Below are 19976 nucleotides of genomic sequence, written 5' to 3'. Positions count from 1 at the left end.
ACCTCATGTGTCATCTATGCACACTATGCACTATTGCAATGCAACACTTTGTTATTTCCCTACCAGGAAGTGAAGCACCAAATAATAACTTGTTATTATTTATTTCTTCAGTTGGATGTGGACTACTGACTCTAACTACAGACCTTCCATACTCCAGTTAAGTAGAATTACTATAGAGAAAAGAAACAGGGGAAAAATATTAAGGATTACAAAAGGCTCGTAGGATTATTTGCCCTTTTCTCAGATGACTTTTTGCTACAGAATAAATGCCTCCTGATAACACAGTCTTGTTTGTGAAGTTGTTCAGTAATACTTCATGTTAGATTCAGACATCCTCTGTGGTTTTTTCCCTCACATTGATCTGGAATTTTCAGTCTACTTTTCATGCGGAAATACCTCATGAAAAGTGTCAGATTTGCTCGATGTATAGAAGGAGAAACTTGCTTCCTTCACATGTACACAGACACAGCTCCTTTCTGTGTAACCCATCATGAAAGCCCTCAGAGATTTTACATTCCTGTGTTGCTTCCTGGCACCCTTCACACCTACAGCTGAGCCAGAGAATGATCATCAGCAGGCCCTCTATTCCTGGAGCCCTGCTCTTGGCTGCTGACAGCAAGTGAGAGTTGAGGGTTTGCTACTTTTTGGTTCCTCTGAAATGGATGACTGCTGATCACCCTTCCTACTACACACCATATCTGTCATCTATTTCACCATCCCTGAACCCTATGTAATCCCTGGGGATTGGTTCTTGTCCAGTTCCCCTACCATTTCAATCAGTACCCCTCAGGAACGGACAATGTCCCACCTTGTTCCACGTACTTAAACCCAAGTATCAAAACTCTGCTTTGCCCAGCAACCTGAAAAGAACTTTAGGCACCACACCAGCTTGAGGCTGCAAAAGCAGGGCAGCCACTATAGTGTCCACCATGCTGGAGGATGCTTAAATATCTGTAAGGCAGCTCAAGAAAAGCCTCCACCTGAGATAGATTTCTCAGCAGCAAAGCCATTCAATCAGCTAATAAATTGTCATAGATAGAGTGCAGATCTGTTTGCTTTGGAGAAACGGGCCTTACAAGATATCTTTCTGTGTATTTGTGTATATGTATATGTGTGTACATATTTCTATGTCTTCTCTATCTCTAATTTATCTTTGCATTTATATTTCTATTTTTGCATACACGGGTATGTGTGGGAAATATAAATGACCCAAAGGGACAGAGCTAATGAGAAATTATGTCCCTGTCTCTTACGATTTTAATCTGTTGAATATGGGAAGAGCAGCAAGCCCCAGCTTGCAGGATGAGTGTGATAGATGTCTATAAGGATGATGATGAGGAAGACTTGCTTTCCTCTTCCAGATGACATCTATGATCCCAGAGAAGTGACAATTTTTAGTTAGATGTCAAGACAGTACAAAGGTCCCACAGAGGTTGGAATATCTGGGAAATGGGAAATAAATTGCAAATAAGTATTCACAATTAGAAGATGGGGATGGAGTTGTTATTGTACACAATGAGATATCAGTTCTGACTGGCTGCCATTTTCCAGCAACTGTGAGAAAGAAGTGGAGAGCCAAAATGACATTGGGATTTTTATGCAGAGTTAATGGCTTCTGCTGTGGACAGCAATAAAACTATAATTTATTATCTACAACTTACAGTGGGAAATATTTACATTTTCTGTGGAAAATGTTGTGATATCATTCAAGACCTGGGTATAAGAGCATGTATAACAGAGATGTGTAGGTAGAACCTGTGATTATATATAAACACTGAAGATGGCAAGGGAGGGCACATGAAGAAAAGCTGCTTATGTAATTTTGAGTTAATGGGTATAGATGTGCATAAGGAATGAGTGAATGTGTGAGCAATGTTTGTGGGTGGAAAAAAAGTGGAAGGAAAGGAAAACAGGTATGGAATGAAGGTGTGTGAAATACCTGAGAACTGAGATGTGCATTATGTTTATTTGGAGAAGATGTAAGACAAGGAACTGTGTAAATTCATGTTGTTATCACTTTATATGAAATATGATTTATTGCCATTTGTTCAGATTAATTAAAATATGCATTGCAAGCATTTAATTTCTTGTGGTGGATGTTTATCTATTTTAAGTCAAAATCTTCTGTGTTATTACATGTTCCATACTAGGTCATCTTTCTCTGGTAGACTGTTTCTTTCTACAACCCAAACCAGAGATAAGCTGTGTTGCACCAGGTTCTCTGTCCCTCTTTTTCCTATTAGTCTCTGGATGTAGGACAGACATTAAAGAGGAAGGAAAATAAAAGGGAGGGAGCAGCCATGCAGGCCTGGGAGGGGCTCATTGGACAGCACAAAATGCATTGCAAATTATTACTTTGGCATGAAAACCATAGTGACCTTTTCAGGTTCTTCTCTTCTTGACTTAAAATGTTACTCCAAAATAATCCTTTGCTCCTGAATATTTTTTTCATTTCCTCACAAGAAATGGGCAGAAAGATGAGGTAACATCTGAGGAAGCATACTGTTTGGCCTGGAAAATAATTGAGAGTTCCTGCCTAGCACCTTGGCATGGATGTGCTGCAGATGGAAGGAGTTTCAATTTTGGTGAGGCAAGTGCTAGCCCTATCATACCTTACTGGTTCCTGTAGGCAGCTCTGTACACACTTGGCTGGACTCTTGGAGTCAGGTTTTTAAACACTTTTATTCATGAGTCTTTTAAGAAGCTTCAGCTCCTAACTGAAGCTAATGATTTTTCTAGATGCAGACAACCTAAAAGACCTGAAGTCTTGGATCATTTTAAATCCAAGGTTTTTTTAGGACATGTCCTCATATTTAGCCTGAAAACTTTGCTGAGGCAGAATCTTGTTCAAGATTTAGGAAGATGCAACGTGTTGCAGAAGCAGCTACAATACACCTGAAAATCTTGGATGTGTGCTTTACATAGTAGCATATGCATCTTCAGCAACTTTTATAATGAATCCATGAGATCCAGGACACACTGGATATACAGATCATGTTTTACATGGAACATGTGCATGCTAATTCTGCCTGAGAAACCACAGCCCAGCCAAATCCTTTTCTGGCTCTAACCTGGAGCAATTTGCCAAAGTTAAGACAAGAATTTAGTTGAAGGGCTATGACCTGAAGGAAATGTTCCACACTTAATCCTGCCAGTTTCCCTCTTGTTCACTGCTGTGTTGAGCTCCCTGCCTCCTTTTTTGCTGCTTCCATGGTCAGTCCCACACTGTTTCTGCAACTTCCATCTACAGGTTTTTTGCTGAAGCTTGATCCTCTATTGGGACTCTGGGGAGTGATGAGGAAGAACCAGCCCATGCTGGAGGGCAGTGCTGCACGTATCCTCAGCAGGGCTCATTAGTCTTGGTGGATCATTATAGCAACCTGGTTGTACTGCTTCCAGGTATTATGAACTAGTACAGTGTCTCAGAATGGTGCAGAGCTGTGCAGCTACTGTGCTAAGGTAATTGCTGCAAAGGCATTCAAAGCAGTGAAAGGAAAGTTGAGCTGTGGTGCACAGTGGACAGCCGTTTGAGGTTTTCTGAAACAACAACAAAAAAAAAAATCCAATGTCCCAAAAGGTTAATACAGACATGGGCCATTTAGAATGCCTACCTCTGCTAAACAAAACTTCTGAAAATCTGGGAGACATACTTAAAATAATAGAAGCTGCAACCACCAAAAAAGAGTCTGTACTGTGCCTTAACTCTGCCCGCTTTGAAATACTCTTCAAAAACATCTGTAGCACAGACACAGCACCTTGCTTCTGGAGATGCTGCTGAACTCTCGGGACCACATGAGACGGCCTGAAAAGTGTTTGCTGAAGTAAACTCTGTTGAGATGACCTAATGCAAACATAAGCTGTTGTGCTTATGAAGATCAGATCTACAGCCTTGCATTTGCTAAATTTTACACCTTTACCACATTTTTAATCTACTTCACCTTTGTTCTCAGAGCTTCCTACACTGCTTTGCATTCATCACTAAACCCCCCTATTACTCTATTTCACCTCATGGCTGACAGTAACCCCAGTAAGAAAACAACAGTCTACTGCTATTGAAATAACCTACAAGGCATAGGTAGAAAGTCAGATCTATTCTATTATCTATGCTGCCTCTCTCATGCACTGCTTTTGGATAACCAGTGGTTTTTTTTGGGGGGGGGTGGAAGAGAAAGTTCTAAGAAGTCAGGAGCAAAAGTCCTCTAATTTCCTGCACTTATAACCATACTGCAGCAATTAATGTTCATAGAGATGTAATTTAAAACGGCAAATGCAAGTGAAACATAATTGGAATTGCAATATAATCCCTGGCAGAGTATTGCCAATTTCAAGGGGCTGAGTTAAGATTGTTTGAGAATATATTGTTAACCCCCTAGTTTTCAGAAGCTTAGCTTGCATTACCTTAACTCTTTATGTTCAGATTGTTAAAGGTTTAGCTGAAGGCAGCATCCTGCCAAGGCACAGAGTCCCATATGCCAATTTTTAACCCTGTTTTAACAAAGTTTCATGAAATTTACTTCTGATGATAGATGATAGCCGGAACTCTGCATTGTGGTCTCCAGCAGGCTCAGGTCAAATCAGATACAGCTGGTTTCTGCTGTATGGGAATGGGGTTAAGGGACCAAGTTGAGATGTCAAGCAAACCAGATGTATAATTTTCCACCCTCCATTATCCAACCGTGGATACAGCATGATCTCCGTGACTCGTGTGGTCTCCAGGACCTCTCCGTCAACATATGCTGAGCCTCTGCAGTGGACTCCCATGCCTTTCCCATGTCCCCGTGCACATCGTGATTGCTCGGCACCTCCGAGGCATTTCTGGCGGGCATCGGAAAAAAGATAACCCAGCGAAGGCCGGGCATGGCTCTCCTTTTCCTTCATTCTCCCCGGTCCCCCACGGGCCGTGGCAGTGCACAGGCCCCGAGGCAGGACAGGACGGGCCCCGGCAGGGCCTCAGCCTCCTTCCCCCGGCCCGGGCCCGGGGCGGAAGGCAGCCGCCCTCTCCTAGAGCCGACGTGTCTGGGTCTGGGCCCGGCTTCCGCGGCGCGGGGTGCGGCCGGGCCGGGCCCCGCTGCTTCCCCCGTGCCCCACAGAGCGGGCCGGGGCGGGAGGGTTCCGCGGCGTGGGAACAGCCGGGCGGGGCGGAGGGAGGGAAGATGGCCGGGGCAGGCGCCGGGCGGCAGGCGGCGGCGGGGCGCTGCTGACCGGCGGGCGGGGGCGCTCGGGCCGGGATCGGGGGCTGGGAGCCGGGGCGGCGCGGGGCAGGTCCCGGGCGGAGTTAGGAAGCGCGGCGGGGCTGGTCCCGGCTTGGAGCGGGGCTGGCGCGGGGGAGGATGATCTCGGCGCGGCGCAGCCGGAGCCGCCCGAGTCCCGCTCCCTGCGGGGCCGCCTGTTAGTGCTGGAGGAGGAAGACGAGGAGGAGGCGGCGGGCGGCCGCGGCCCGGGCGGGACTGGAGCTGCCCCGGCGGCGGGCGGGGAGCGGCTTTCGGCCGGAGCAGGGCGGCGGCGGCCCGGCGGCGGAGCGGCCATGCCGTGGTTGAGCGGCGGGCGGCGGCGGCGGCAGCAGCAAGCGGCGGCGGGACAGGGCGGCGGGCCGGCGGCGGGCGGACAGCGGGGCCGGGAGAGCTCGGAGCTGCCGCTGCCCGCCGGCTGGGAGGAAGCGAGGGACTTCGACGGGCGAGTCTTTTACATCGACCACAACACCCGGCAGACCTCGTGGATCGACCCCCGGGACAGGTACGTGTGAGATCGGGGGGGAAAGAGGGCCTGAGCCCCGTTCACCCGTGGCCGGGCCCATCGGCGACATTTTCCTTCCCCCGTCCGCGGACGCCGGGAGGGTGTGGGCGGCGGGGCCGGCGGTGCCGTCGGAGGCTCCGGGTCCCCGGCCCGGGGAGGGTGCTCTGTCACAACGGCCCTCTGCATCGTGGGGGCAGAGCCTCTAGCCTTGCTGCTGATGGGTTTGTCGGAAGTGTTAAATGTTAAATCTGATCCAGGAAAAAAAAAATTAAAAATGAGGCTTTCTGCCCCCCACCTCCCCGTGGTGGGTGCTCGGACTAAGCGTTATTTCGGTGTGGGGGGGAAGATGGGAAGGCAGGAGCGCTGACACCGCCTGTGTTTATACTCCTCGCGTACCGGACCAGCCCCGCTGTAACCGAGCGGCTTGGCCATCCTGATTTATTAGCCGGGCTGAACTAATTGGCAGCAGCAGGCTGGAGGCATGCTGGAGTAATTTGGTAGATTACCTCCTCATAAAAGATAACGCTGCGTGGAGGTAAGCAAACCGGGAAATTCCTGCACTTAATTTGACAAATACGCGGTCTGCTGCAAATTAGCAGCAAAATTCTGCAGCTGCGTGGTGTCCGGGGCAGCGTCTGCACGGCCCGGCGGTGCGTGGGGAGACCAAGTTAGGCCTTTTCATCTCACTTAGGGTGAATAAATACGGGCAGGTCTTTCGGCTTTAGCAGAAATGCGTTATAAGCAGCATTTAAGCGTCCTAGCTGAAGTCTGGTGGAAGCGTGGGCTCTGCTGCGCGTGCTGCCCAGTAAAAGACGACCTCGCTTCAAAGCGGTCGCCTAAAAATTTCCACGCGGAGTTAGTGAACACAAGTGTCAGTATTTTAGGTGTCTGCGAAATAAGAAACATATGTCTCTGTGTATGCTTTTCTATATTAAACAATGTTTTTATAGTAAGTGAAAGTTGGACAAGGACAGTTTGAACCTCAGCCAGAGAGAGCTACCTTGCCAGAAGTATGCCTGGAATGTTAAGCAGGCCACAGAAACATTAAGCACAGTCTGGGTTAAAGACTGTAGTAATTTGAGAAATTCCTGTCGTTTTGCACGACAATGCATAATTGTTTAAATGGCCTAAATATTTACCTACCAGATAATGTTTTATCTCATTATGTGGACGTATTTATGCATGCATGTATTTTTTTGCTGAGATGTTAAGTATTTGTTAATACGCTTTAGATAGCACAATTTTTCTAAGTCAAAATGCATGTACACGTCGTTAGGTTGCTTTTAATACCGTGTTGTAAAGGTAATCGATATCTGTTGCTTGTCTGCATCTCATCCTTTCCATTATATTTCAGAGAGTATGTAGTTTTGTCTTCTGCAGTATCTTCTATTCAGACAATAACAGAAATGACCTAACCACTTACTACAGTGTTAAAACTGAGCTACTGTTCAACTTATGTAGTATTGCTAAAATTATGGCTCCATGTTTGGAAGAAATAATTGAAATGCCACACGTTGCTTGAAATTTTGTCTAAATACCTCACTCCAAGGTTTAAACTTAGATCTATTTTTCACAATGGTTAAGAACAGGCTGCAGAGCAGAGATTGAAACATTTGCGTTGGGGCAGATAGAGAAGAGATGGTGTTTTCATGAACATGTTGTCAGTAGTTTATAGAGAATTCAAGTAGCAGGAGCTGGTTCTATGACTGCAGAGTTAATCTCTGAGAATAGACTACTATTGTTATTTTAGTGAGATGTCTGGGTTTTGCATGGCAGAAAGTGACCAGTCTTTGTGGGTTTCATTGCAGCTATTCAGATTCCCATGGGCAGCAGCAAAGTAGGAAAGGATCAAGGTAGTTGTTCTCTGAGGAAGTTTGGGAAAGAGAGGTAAGAGCAGCAGTGAAGTGGTATTGAAGCTCTATTTTTGCAAGAAGTGGTTTTAAGTGGAGGGTAGAATAACCTACTTGTGTTGTATGTACCTCAGCATTATGAGTTAGGCATAGAGTGACAGAGTTCAGCCCCCCATTTCTGTGTTTGGGTGGTTTTATTTCTACCCAGGAGGAATTGGACAAAGCTGTGAAACCGCTGGCCGTGCTGCACTTGATCAAGGGCTCTGAGAATCAGCACCTCCAAGCTTTCCTATAGCTAGTAGTCTCTAAGCACCCCCATAGGCTCCTCTTTCCATTTAGCTGGTACTCAGTAGTTTGTATTTTGTTTTTCTTTTCAGTACTCCCCCTGAGATTTCTGAGCCTTTTGTATAGTTTGGTTAGTGAATTTGATTTGAAATAATTATTCAATTAAAAATCCCACCACAAAACAAAACACATTTCCCTCCCCTCCCCCAGTGTTTTTCCCCATTGAATCCAAAAAGACAAAGAAATGCTAATTGGAGAAGTGCTCCATAAAGGATTTTGGAGTCTGGGAAAGAGAAGATGATGAGGGTAAGGGAGGCAAGTCAGAATAATAAAGACTGAGAAGGGAAAAAGGACTCACAAGTGGATACCTTATGATTTTCTGTGGTAAGAAGAACGAGTTGAAAGAGTGATAAAGTGAGCAGATTTGAGAAGGATGTTATATTCAGTATCAAATCAGTGGTTAGGTTCGGAAAGGTACTGTGTTGCTCTGCATGAATTGTGTGTCATGAATAGATTGTGGATGGTTGTTTAGTAGATCTTGTAGATCTCAGAAGGGAGCCATTCAGTGCATGTTTTCATCTCGTGGTAGTAGTCGTCTTTTATCTTAATAGATTGTAAATTCTTCAAGGCAGGGAACTGCCTTTTTATCTTGTGTTTGCACAGTACTTGCTACATTGAGATTCTGTTCGATAATGGGATTGTAAATGAATTTATAAAAGACTGACTGTGTTTGTGGTTGATATTGATGACCCTTGTGGCACCAGAGATCTTACTACTGTTGCTGTTTGTTACAAGACTGTTTTCAAGTGATTAGAGCTTAGACAAAATTCTTGGAGTTTTGCAAAAACTTTCTGAGCTCATGAGTCTTGCTAGATTTGCTGTATGTGGAAACTTCACCTAAAATACAGTGTTGGTTTTTTTTAATAACTAGGGAAGAGGGAGTCTTTCAGCTTCTTAATGTGACTTGTCCTGGTGGTTTAAAGATTTGAATCATGTTGTTTTGGAGTGAGGATTTTAGACTTAAAAGGTGTAGGAGTGTTTTTGCGTGGAGAAATCACCTATTTGGACCAGTTGGAAAGGAATTACAAAATCAGTCTGGGCTTGGTAAAGACCTAGGTTTTAGCAGTTGCATGTAACTTCCTGCAACATGGATTGGGGGTACTGGTACTGGGGAGTTTTTCTGTCCTATGTCCTCATTAGCTGAATTATGTGAGCACAAGAGGAAAACCCTGGCCTTGTAGAAGAGGTGGGTTGGAAAAAGGAGTATTGGATCAAATGGAGTTGGCCCTGGAATTTGACAGAGAAGGGAGAAAATTGGTGGGTTTTGAAAACGAAGCAATCAGGAGCTAGGGGTAGGGAGAAGGTGGAAGGCACCTGAAGTCTGGGAAGAAAAAAGTAGGGGAACAGGACTGAAAACCAGTAGAGCGGGGAAAAACAAGTAAGGAGAAACTGGTCTGGTGAGGGTTCAGGGTGTGAGGCTGTCAGCTCTTTTCTGTACAGGGAACCCTGAGGGAAAAGAAGAAACACTGGGTTTGAATGAGGAATTTCAGGGTGAGAAAATACCACGAGGGGCAGCATGCAAAGTCTAGGTGAAGAAGGGAAGATGACTGGAAGGTGAAATACAACAACTATGTGTGAGGTGTGAGTATGGGGCTCAAGAAATGTAAGATGGGCTGGACAAAGAGATTATTGAAAAGTCAGAATTGTAGAGACTGGAAATAAGCAGGAAAGGCTAATGGGTTTAAAACAAAGAGTCAGCTTGGCAGAGTCACTAGGGGCAGTTATCTGTTGTTAGGAGTGCAGAGTAGAAATGTTTGAGTAAGTACTGGGCAGGAAAATACAGAAGTGCTTACTACTTTTTGCTGAACTATTTCAGGACTCCTTATTCTTATCATTTATTTGATTTTAGCAAGTGTCTGTATTACCCAGTTAGTTGACTTCTCCTGTTGGTGAGACAAGTCTGCTACTACTGTTGTTTCCTCAGTTATGGCAAGTGGCACAACAAAGTGTCCAAACACGTGCTGGTGTGATGCTGCATATTGTGATTTCCCTTTCCCCAGAATGGCTTCATAAAGGAGTAAGAAATTGTAAGTAAGAAACCTAAATAAAAAGCATATTCATGTCAGATATTAAAATCTAGAAATTTCCAGACTTTGAGTCCCTTAGCTACTGCTTATTTTGTATTAAAAGAATATTTTTATTGAGAAATTATTTTCTCATAAATTTTCTTGCCTTATTTGATACATTAAAGGAGCAACTCTGAGGGCAGATGGGAGAGCTGTGAAGTGATGAGAATGGCTTCTGAAGTTTTTTGCCCAGATTGGAAGACGGGCCTTTAGTGAGGCAAAGGATCTTTTGACATGCCACCATGCAATAAGGTTAGAAAGTCAGTGGCCTCTTTGTCAAGGCAAGAGAATATTTCGTAGTGTATTGGAATTTATCTGTACAGTTGGCAATATTGAGCAATCCAAAGACAATCATAAGAAGCATTAATTTTTTTTTCAAAAATAGCATTTTTTTGGGTCTGCCTAAACCCCTATACTGAGAGTTGCAATTAGTGATGTTCATTATTAGGATTCAAATACATTCCAGAACATCAGACAGATGAAGGCAGCAGTATCCTTAGTACCACTGCATTTTTGAATGTCACGTTCAGGTTTGTATATGTTTTCAGACTTTTCTTGCCTACTTCCTGTTTGTTGTATTTTGATGTTCAACTCTGTCAACTCATAGTTTTGTTTTGAGCTAATACCATTTGTGGAATGGGAACAAAACAAAGTGATTGTTGATCATTACTTTTAGTCTCCCCTCAGAAAATATTTCAATGACTGGACAAATTTAAATCATATGCTGTATTTGACTATGATGCAGGTGGTTAATATAAGACATAAAATGAAACCTGTAAGGTACAGAAATGTATTTCTGGAGGTGATTCTTTGAAAGTGTTTAAATTGGAGCAGAGCTGTTGAAATAGTAATTTGGTTGTGATTTTATAAATTTACCTTCTAGGCTGTTGTTACCAAGCTTGCAAGAGATGAAGAAGCTTGGAAAGGGAAAAAAAAAATTGTTGAATGAGTAAAAATCTGGAAAATAGGCTCTCCCATGAGAGGAAGAGTGGAATTTATTCAGTTGAAGAGGTGTTTAAGAAGTGATTTGAGTACTGCTCATAAAAAGAGATGATACCAGAGACTTCAGAACTCTTTTCTTTGGTAGATTTGTAATAGCATCTGATAGTCAGAAGTTAAAACCAGAAATATGCTATGATTTTAATCATGGTAGATATTAGATGTCAGAGTAGTTTTTTCCACTCCTTTACTCCATAGCCGAAATCATCTATTTTTTTCCCCCCAAAAATTATCAGTTATCATTTGAAGTCTCATTGTTCATGACCATCAATTTTTACTGCCTCCATTGCATGTTATATCATTTGACCTGCATTTAAAATACATATAGCTAAGTATATATCTCATAAGGATTGGCAGAACAGCCATCCGTTCATTAGAAAGTGGAGAGGTGCTCTGTTTGGTTGTTTCACTTTATACACCCAGGAAGAAATCCTATTTATTGTCATTACTTCAGTCATCTAGGTCACTGCAGTTGCACCATTTGATTACCTCAAGTTGGCAACACAGTGGACTTGATAGAATTTATATAAAAAGCATTGCATATGAAACAGTATTTGAGATCCAGATGTTTTGAATTTTCTTTGTAAATGTCAAGCCTGGATGCAGTCACAGTGTGTATGAGAAAGCTGTGCAGCTGTGTAGGCTGCTCTCCTGGCATATGACTGGGAATACATGCTGCAGCAAATGGTGTTGAGGAAGGGCTGCAGTGCCCTGAGCCTCTCTGGGCAATGTGCACATATTTGTACTTTAGCTCTTGCTCGGACTAAGTCATTAATATTTTTAAGGGCATGCTGTAGCTGACATTTGTTATTTGTTTTGAAAGCTTCACACATATATATGATAGATCTACTTCTCTGCCTTTCATGAGGGAGATACGTTCATATTTTTTCATCCAATCTCGTAGGTCTTCACACAGGTATTTAACTTCATATTGTGCATGAATCCTATGAAAATGTTTCTGATTGAGAATGAATGAAGACACAAGCACCCTAGAATTAATGTTACTTGGTATTAAGTCTGCTCTTCAAGCTGAATTTTTTGTTTGATTGGTAGATTCTGATTGGGTGTAAAGATGTTACAATGTTAATTAGCTGATACATGGTAAATACTTCTAAATTACTGCTGTTCCCCCCTTCTCCTCCCCTGATCTTACCTCTCTGATTTAAATGATTCAAAAAGTAACTTGATTTCAGATTTATATTGCTCTGGAAAAGTAGTGCCTGTATGAAGTGAACATTGACATTTTCTTGCGATTTAGCATTGTTATAAATGAGTGCTGAATCTCCAGTCACTGAGTATTATAAATGTTTTTAGTAGTTTTTCAGTGTCTTGAAAAGTAGAGGTAGAAGGCATCCACTGATTCTTTCTAAGATGAAAGCTTTTCCTTATAGAACAATAATAGTGATTTATGGTTTATTTAATTGGTTTTTGCTAGTTAAAATACATATCCTTTGAAAATCTGGCTTAGGCAGCATAAAATTTCAAGACCTAATGCATGTGTACTAAAGCATCAAAACATCTATTGAGTCACAGAAATCTCATTAACAAAAACAGCCACCACTGTTAAGCTTCTTAACATTTTGATAAAGTTGAAGGTTTGAAGGTTTTTTTTGTGTGTGGAGTTTTTACCTCTAAATGGAAGTATTTTCAGCAATTAGATATGTAATGTAGACACCTGCCTTATTGTATTTGTGAGCATGCTAGAAAGGACTAAATTAGCAGTTGTGCCTTGAGTGTCTTACAGCAGTGTGGTGGCACGTGTTATGAGGGCTGTTTCTTGAAGGGTTCTGTGACATGGTATTGACTCACATCTGCGCTGGTTCTTGCAAACTGAGAAACCCTGCTCTGTTGGAACTTGTCCGTGCTTGAAACTATCAGAAAAGGTACTTTGCTATTTTTATATAAATTAGTGTGTGTCTAAGTTGGTAAAGACACAGTTGTTGTATTTATTATAATTAAACTGCACCAGGCACTGTAAAAAGAAAATTGGGCATTTGCATTAGCATATCTTCTAAAGGGAATGGGGAGGGAAGTCCCGGCTTTTCAGGATCTGCACATTTGAGAATGAAAGATTTGAAATGTCAGAAGGCTAGGGCTAGGGTTTAAGTTCTATTATCTGGAGAAAAGAATCCTATTTAGGCTTGGATGCTAGTGATTAGTTTGAGTGATAACAACTTCATGTTTTTAGCAAATATAAATATAGTGACATCACTGTGTAAACATAAGAACAAATGACTTGTAGGCAGTAATGAAAAAAACTTAGAAATTATCTATAGTAGAGCCCTGTTAACAAGCTTCACAGAGGTGCCTGTTAAATATAATGTTGGTTTAGAATTTTGTGTTGTTTGGAAGGTAGAGCTTTGTAAAGTTGTAGGTGAGGCCAAACAGGAATATTTTGTTGATACATTATTGAAAAAAGTAAAACTAATACTTTTCTGCCTACAGTTAAAAATAGAACTTCCTGAATATCTTATCTGCTGCAGATGTGACAGTTCACATTCACCAGCAAAGTCAGCCAGTATTGCAGCTTTTAAGTAATCTTCAGCTTGTTTCTAGTTGAAAGAAGAACGCTAGAGAAAACACGCTCTAGGTATTTTTCCTACCTCATTGCCTGCTGTGGCAGGGCAGGGAGCACACTCAGCAAGGTTTGGCAATACAGTGCTCTTGAGCTAATAATGCACTGCCGCCAAAACCAGTAATGTCCTCCCTGCCAAACCACATGGTCTCACCCCTCTCTTGCACCGGTACCCTTGCTTATCTGACCTTGCAGTAAGAAAAATGAGAAAAAACCCCAACTCTAAGCAGTATTCCATGTCTCTTTTTTGGGGGAAGGGTAATGTTCAGCTGGCTTAGTTTCCCTAAACTGACTTAACCTTTGGGGCAGATGGGTATTTAAGTGGTTTATGTCAATTAAGTTGGATTCAGTAAGGAATTGGATTAGGCAAAAGTGATGAGTCAGTTTAAAACCTTCTTTGAGTAAATCCTCTTGGTGAATGGCAGCCTTGACTATTGATTTTTAAAATATTCCCATAGTAAAACAACACATCTCTAAACAAGCTTCAAGTTATGTTTTAAAAGGAGGGAATAGGTTTTCAGCCATAAGGTGGATGTTTAAAGACAAACAGAAGGAAAATAGGTGTCAGAGTCAGTTTTTTAGAGTAGTAGCACTGAAGTGGCTATTAGGAGGCGATAGAGCTGCAAGTAGCAGAACTGATTTGGGGACTGAGCTTGTGCTATCATCACCAGCTTGGAAACACTAAAGACTTGGTGAAGTCAGTGGTGAGTGTTGCTGTTGCTGACAGGGAACAAAGTTGATGTGTGAGGGAATTGGACCAGATGTGTGTCTGGGAGGTGTGTGTTAGGGAACTGAGTATAAGTTCAGGTAGATGTGGGAAGGATCTTGATAGTGGAGCACCTCCAAGGAAGATCTCAGTTGGGTGTAGAAGCATAGGGTGTGACTGAGGAAGGGATGGAGCATGAAAAGGCATGTCAAGGTAACAACAAAAACCACAAAGTAGCTATTTGGGTGACTTAAAAGGTGGTTTTGTCACCAGTGTTTGAAGTGAGAACTTGTCAAAAGATCATTACAATGCATCTGTGGATTTTTTTAAGGGAGGTGAATGTGTACAGGTAGAAATTGCCAGGTCATAGAGGAGGAGGTTGTAATATTAGGATTAGATGAACAAGATTTTTGTCTTTGTTTGTGGAGAGGAGCAGGGAGTCTGATGATGTATTCTTTTTCCTTGATACCAATCTAGCCCATTTCGTGAGAAAAAAAATCCTTCAGTTCTTAGCTAGTCATTAGTAGCAAGGAAAGGGGGTGTTGGCTTTGTTCTGCCATGGCACAGGGTCTTGATCATTTCTTATTCTGAACCAAATAGGAAAATTAATGTGGGCTTAATACAATGAGCGTGTGCTAAAAGGTTGGCAAGACATGTTCTGTGACTTTTAATAGCTGATTGAATTCTTTGAGTCAGCAATTTAATACTGCTACCCATCTGGTGAGGCTTGCTCTAGGTACATGTTGCATGATCAAATAAGCTGTAATGTTTCTCAGTTTTTCTCTACTTTTCTGTGAGTGTTGGCTGGAGTAGGGAAAGGCTTTTGCATCCAGTGATGAGCTTGGTGGTCTCCCCGTGGTTTGCTGGATGAAGGTAGTTCTGTGCTGTACTGTTCACTCTTTGGCTGAAGGAGCTGGTTGCCATCAAGGGCTGAGTTAGTAAATATCAAAACCTAAAGCAACTACCTTTTTTTTATTTTTGTTTTCAAAGACTTTTCTATTTCAGTATATTTAATTGGCAGTGGGACAAAAATAAAGTGCAGCGATATCAACACCCTTGAACCAGCAACAGAGAATCAAAGGCTATCTTTCACAGCGTTCTGAAAGAGTTATTTTCAAGATGAAATATCTATGGAGAATCTTGTTGAAACTGTTTTGACTTATATTATACTTAGGCTGAAACTCCTTTGCACAATGAGTGATTAGGGTTCTTTGTGGCAAAATGCAAAGTTTGGTATCAAAGCTGAAAATGTATATTTCAAAATTGATTTATTTAATGCTGGATTGGAGTTTAAACAGCTAAAAATAAGACTTTTAAAAAGCCGTAATGCACAACATTTTCTTAGAAAGCGGGACCTATCCATGTTTGGGAAAGCAGTTGAAGAGCTGCTTAATTATCTAATTCTATAGCATAAACAAATTGTGACCCACTTCTCAAAGGTGGAGACAATCCAAAGTTACTTGACTTGAACAGCAATTCTATGAGTGCTTAAAAGAGAATAACAGAATAAAAACTGTACTACCTTTTTTTTTTTTGGGCAGTGTAGGGACTGTTAGGAGATCGAGAAGGAAGTGTATGTGTTTAGAAATAACTGAATGCTTGTGTGTCTTTTGCTTCCCCCAGATTACATCTTTTGGATAAGACTAAGAATCATAGTATTAAAGATATGATAAGGCACATAGGTAAAAATTCTTGAACCCCAAACTTCAGAGTAAGTTAACCACAAAACCCAAGAAATAAGTGATTTAATGACCATCATGCCTATTGGATCAAAGGTCAGTTTTAGTAGCGTCTAAATAGCCTTTAACACTATAATTGATGATTAACACAAATTAACCTGATGATCATCTGTTAGAGATAATATAACTGACCTCTACTTCATACAGTTAAAAAAAAATTGGAGTAAATGGTTGGAGATGAAACTGCAATAGGTAATTTGTCAAAATTTGGTTAAAAAACATATATATTCATATTTTATATTTGTACATGCTTGTTTTCAACTGTATGCAGTGTACTGATTGGCAACATTTGAAAAAAAGAGTATGCTACTCTGTGTTGGTTTGACTTGTCTTTTTTTTGCTTTTCTGCCAGCTCATAGTTTATTCAAGGGAAAGCCTAGTGGTGCTCTTGTGGTTATGGGTGTACTGAGATTTGTGATAAACAAGCACCATGTGCTCAAGACTCTGCACGGGCGTTTGAATACTACTTCTGTGCTTAATGTAGCTGCTCAGTTGGGACAAATTATAGAACTAGTTTTTTAGAAAAAAATTTCACTAATACCAGCTTGCAGAAAGATGGTTAAAAATGCTGTACTTTGAAATGATGGGCTTGTTTCTTGCTTTTTGAGATTCCTCTCAAGTAATCAAATGCAATCAATGCCTTAATAGACATACACCTGTGAGCTTCCACGTTCTTCATTTGATAATGCTTCAGAGGCTGAATTTTTCTATTAAAAGTACTTCTAAAATTTTAAAGAAACATTGTAACCTGTTTCTTAATTGCAATTTGATTTTGATGCTTATGTCTCATCTGTATGGCAAAAGACATGGTTTTAACTAAATTTCCATATGTCACAAAGGTTTTAAAAAATAATTTTCTCCAGAAGGAAAGCAAAAGCATTTTAATGAAAAATGGTAAGGTATTTTTTTTATCAGCTGTATTTTGTATCTGGACTGGTTAGCCATCATTTTGTGTTGCTTGTAGGGGAACTTTGGGAGTAAATGTCATGTCATAAAGAGGAATATCTGTTGTGAAAACTTCTTTTTGATTTCGCACAGTTCTCAGCCCTTAGAAATGCAGCTTTATGCAGCATGGTCCAATACTTGAATGTCTTTGTTTATAGCCAGGACTGCAGAAAGAAGCAGCTCTGCAGTTGCATTACTAAAAGGTGGCTACAGCGCATATTGGAGTTAAAGAAATAAGAGATTTCTTAAGCCTTTTGCCTTAGTCAAGGGAAGCATGTAGTGAGATGGAAGGAGAGTTCCTAGAACTTGCCTTCATCCTTTCTTTTGTATTGCTTGTATTTAATAATCTTTGTATATTGAGTCTCTTGTACTGATTCACCTAAACAGCTTCTTGATTTCTCACAACACTGTGTAGCACATTGAATTTAAGAAGTGTTTTCTTTGATCTTAGTGAATGGCTAGTTTCAGCTAAGTGCCTTGGAACTGATCTGCAGTGTGAAGTATGATTACTGTTCTTGAAATGTGTTACTTAATGTCTTCTATTCAGGAAGATGATGATGCTGTTGAGGGAAAAATTAAGTGCTGAACCTTGCATACTTGTCTTAAGCAGAATTAAAGTGGGAGGTTGGTATATTTTGGTGTGTTTTCTATGGCTTGGTTGGGGTGTTGTGTTTTGTTTTTTTTAATAGAGTACAGCTACAACTTTTTCCCCAAGAAATTGTGAAATAAACTCTTTAATTTTTGCTAAATAAAATCTTTCCCTTTAGCCTATTTTTTGAGTAAACTGTCAAGAGGTTTATGATCAGGCTGACTCTTGGATTCTGATGGATTGGTGGTGCAATGAAGATACTGTATTTCCAGTCCCAGAAACTATTTCTTACTGTAAAATAAGCTACTTTGTAAATTCCTGGTTGTCATCTTTAGTAGTTTTCTGTATGCACTTACATGAAGTTTTGGTGAAGTGTTACAAACTTCACCAAATTTGAACATGATGGAAGGTTTTTGGAACAAAGAGCATTTTTAATCCATGAGCGAGTATCCAAACACAATTGTATAGGAAGGAGTGGTCATTCAATCATCTGAAATTTCAGGCAATTTACCATCTACAATATTTGTTTATGGCTATAATCTCAGTGCTTCTCTTAGTAAACATAATTCTGATTTTACATCTGGAAAGTTGGAGTTGAGAAATGTTTGTGGGGAGTGATCCATGGAAGGTTTGTTGAGCCATGATTAGTTTTGTGATGGTTTTTTTGTTGGTTTCAGTTTTTAAAGAAAAGTCATAGTAGTGTTTCCTGTAATTGGCTGTAAATGTCACTCCTTACTCTTTGAAGAATATCCTTACTCTTTGTACTAAATCTGTTCTTAGGGATTTAAGAACTTTTAGGAAATTACCAGCTACCTTAATTTTTAATACATTTCCAGAAATGGCTTCTGGAAGTTTTGGCATAGATTTTGATATCCCAACTTTTTGTCTTCTTGGAGTGCATCATGTGCTTAGAAAGAAGTCTTAAGTTTTCTCAGAAGAAAATACAAAAAAATCTTGAACATTTAATAGAATTTAGATGTAAACTTGTTTTAATGCTAAGCTGGATTATAGGGTGCTTTTTAAAATTACTTAATAAAAGACAAAACAGCAGGTGATTCATATGAATGGAGATATATGTATTTTTTTTTAAACTAGTGTTCATAAAATTTGTCACAATGTTCAGGAAATAGGCCGAATAAAGCTCCTGTGATTGTGGAAAGTAGTTCATTTGTGCAAACTTCTCTCCCACTGAAATACCAGTACTTGTATGTACTGGTATTGTACTGGTACTGGTATTGGTATACTGGTACTGGTATATACTGGTATTGTATGTACTGTATGTACAAGAGAGTGAGCTCTCTTGTAATATTGTGTTAGGGAAATTATTTCAGGGAGCAATCTTGTCTGTGCCTGTTGAGGGCTTCTGTTCGGTTACAGAGATGATGTAGCTGATCTTGTTCTCTGGCCTGCTAGGAGTGAGATGTGTCCTCTGTTCTGTCTCATAATCTGCCAAACAGCCCATAGGCAATAATGCACTTTCATTACTATTGATGGGACTCAGTTTGGATTCTTGAGTTAAAGCCTCTCTTTTTCTGTTTTCTGACTTGTACAAAAATTTTTGGCCCTTACCGTCTTCTTTTGGAAAAAGTATCTGAAAGGGAATATTGGTAATTTTTTTTCTTCTAATGTGGAATGGGTTCAGAATTTTTTAAAAAAATTGTTGCTTTAAAATACAGCTGCCTCATTTTATCATTAAAACGTACTGTAATAAATTTCTGGAATATCTCCTTTGGGGTAATTATGTTTGGTATGTGAACATCTGGAGTTTTTGAAGTTTTGCACATATGACTGTTTGCCCACATGGTCCTTAAGATATTTGTTTTGTTCTTCCTGAAGTGACTTGATAAAGAAAATCGTGTTCATTTTTTACTTGAATCACAACTGTAAGTTTATTTTCTTTACATTTGGAATCTGTGGAGCATTTATAAAAGGCTTTTCTGTTCTCTTTAAAATACAAATTACCCTGTGTCCAAAACCCTGGTTCCATTTGGAACACTCTGAAAATACGGGTAGCGTCCTGACTCTTGAAATTTTCTCCTCCCCTCCAGTCATTGAATATGGTTCTTTAAAATGCAAGTCTTTTGAGATCCTGTGTTAATTTTTTTTCTGTCTTTTGCCTTTTTATGTATGTGCTCAGAAGCTTATTTTTCAAAGTGGATGAAGATTTTAATACTAATACCCATATCCAGAAATTTCTAGGTTTTCTGTAAAGAAAAAAAAAACAGAAGTTATACAGACTAATATGCATTAATTCTAATATTAATGTAATATTAGTATGTGATGTTAGAAGTGAATTAATTCCCCTTTATTGTGATTTCTTTCTCAAATTAGCAATACATTTTTTTCTCCCCATTAGTGAAGATGGTCAGTTGTCCAGAATTTTACAAGAATAATTTCAAAATAGTTGTGAGAGCACTTCAGTTAAAGAA

At 40.6% G+C, this 19976-nt stretch overlaps 1 protein-coding gene across 4 annotated transcripts in view; it reads left to right on the top strand.

The window, feature by feature from the left end:
* The first annotated feature begins 5130 nt into the window (after positions 1 to 5130).
* The window catches only part of WWC3 (WWC family member 3), a 98629-nt gene continuing 83783 nt past the window's right edge, over positions 5131 to 19976 (top strand). For 2 of the 4 annotated variants that reach the window (XM_068180090.1, XM_068180089.1), the window contains exon 1: positions 5385 to 5733. In XM_068180090.1, coding sequence (XP_068036191.1) covers positions 5525 to 5733 — 209 coding nt within the window. In that variant the 5' untranslated portion in view covers positions 5385 to 5524. Of the gene's footprint in view, positions 5734 to 6113; positions 6269 to 19976 lie in introns of those variants that run through there. The other 2 variants (XM_068180092.1, XM_068180093.1) reach the window with 2 other exon arrangements.

The sequence above is a fragment of the Anomalospiza imberbis genome, chromosome 2, assembly GCF_031753505.1.
Source record: "Anomalospiza imberbis isolate Cuckoo-Finch-1a 21T00152 chromosome 2, ASM3175350v1, whole genome shotgun sequence".
In the NCBI taxonomy this organism is placed as follows: domain Eukaryota; kingdom Metazoa; phylum Chordata; class Aves; order Passeriformes; family Viduidae; genus Anomalospiza; species Anomalospiza imberbis.
The sequence above is the reverse complement of the archived record's forward strand: the minus strand, read 5'-3'. Positions and strand labels throughout refer to the sequence as shown.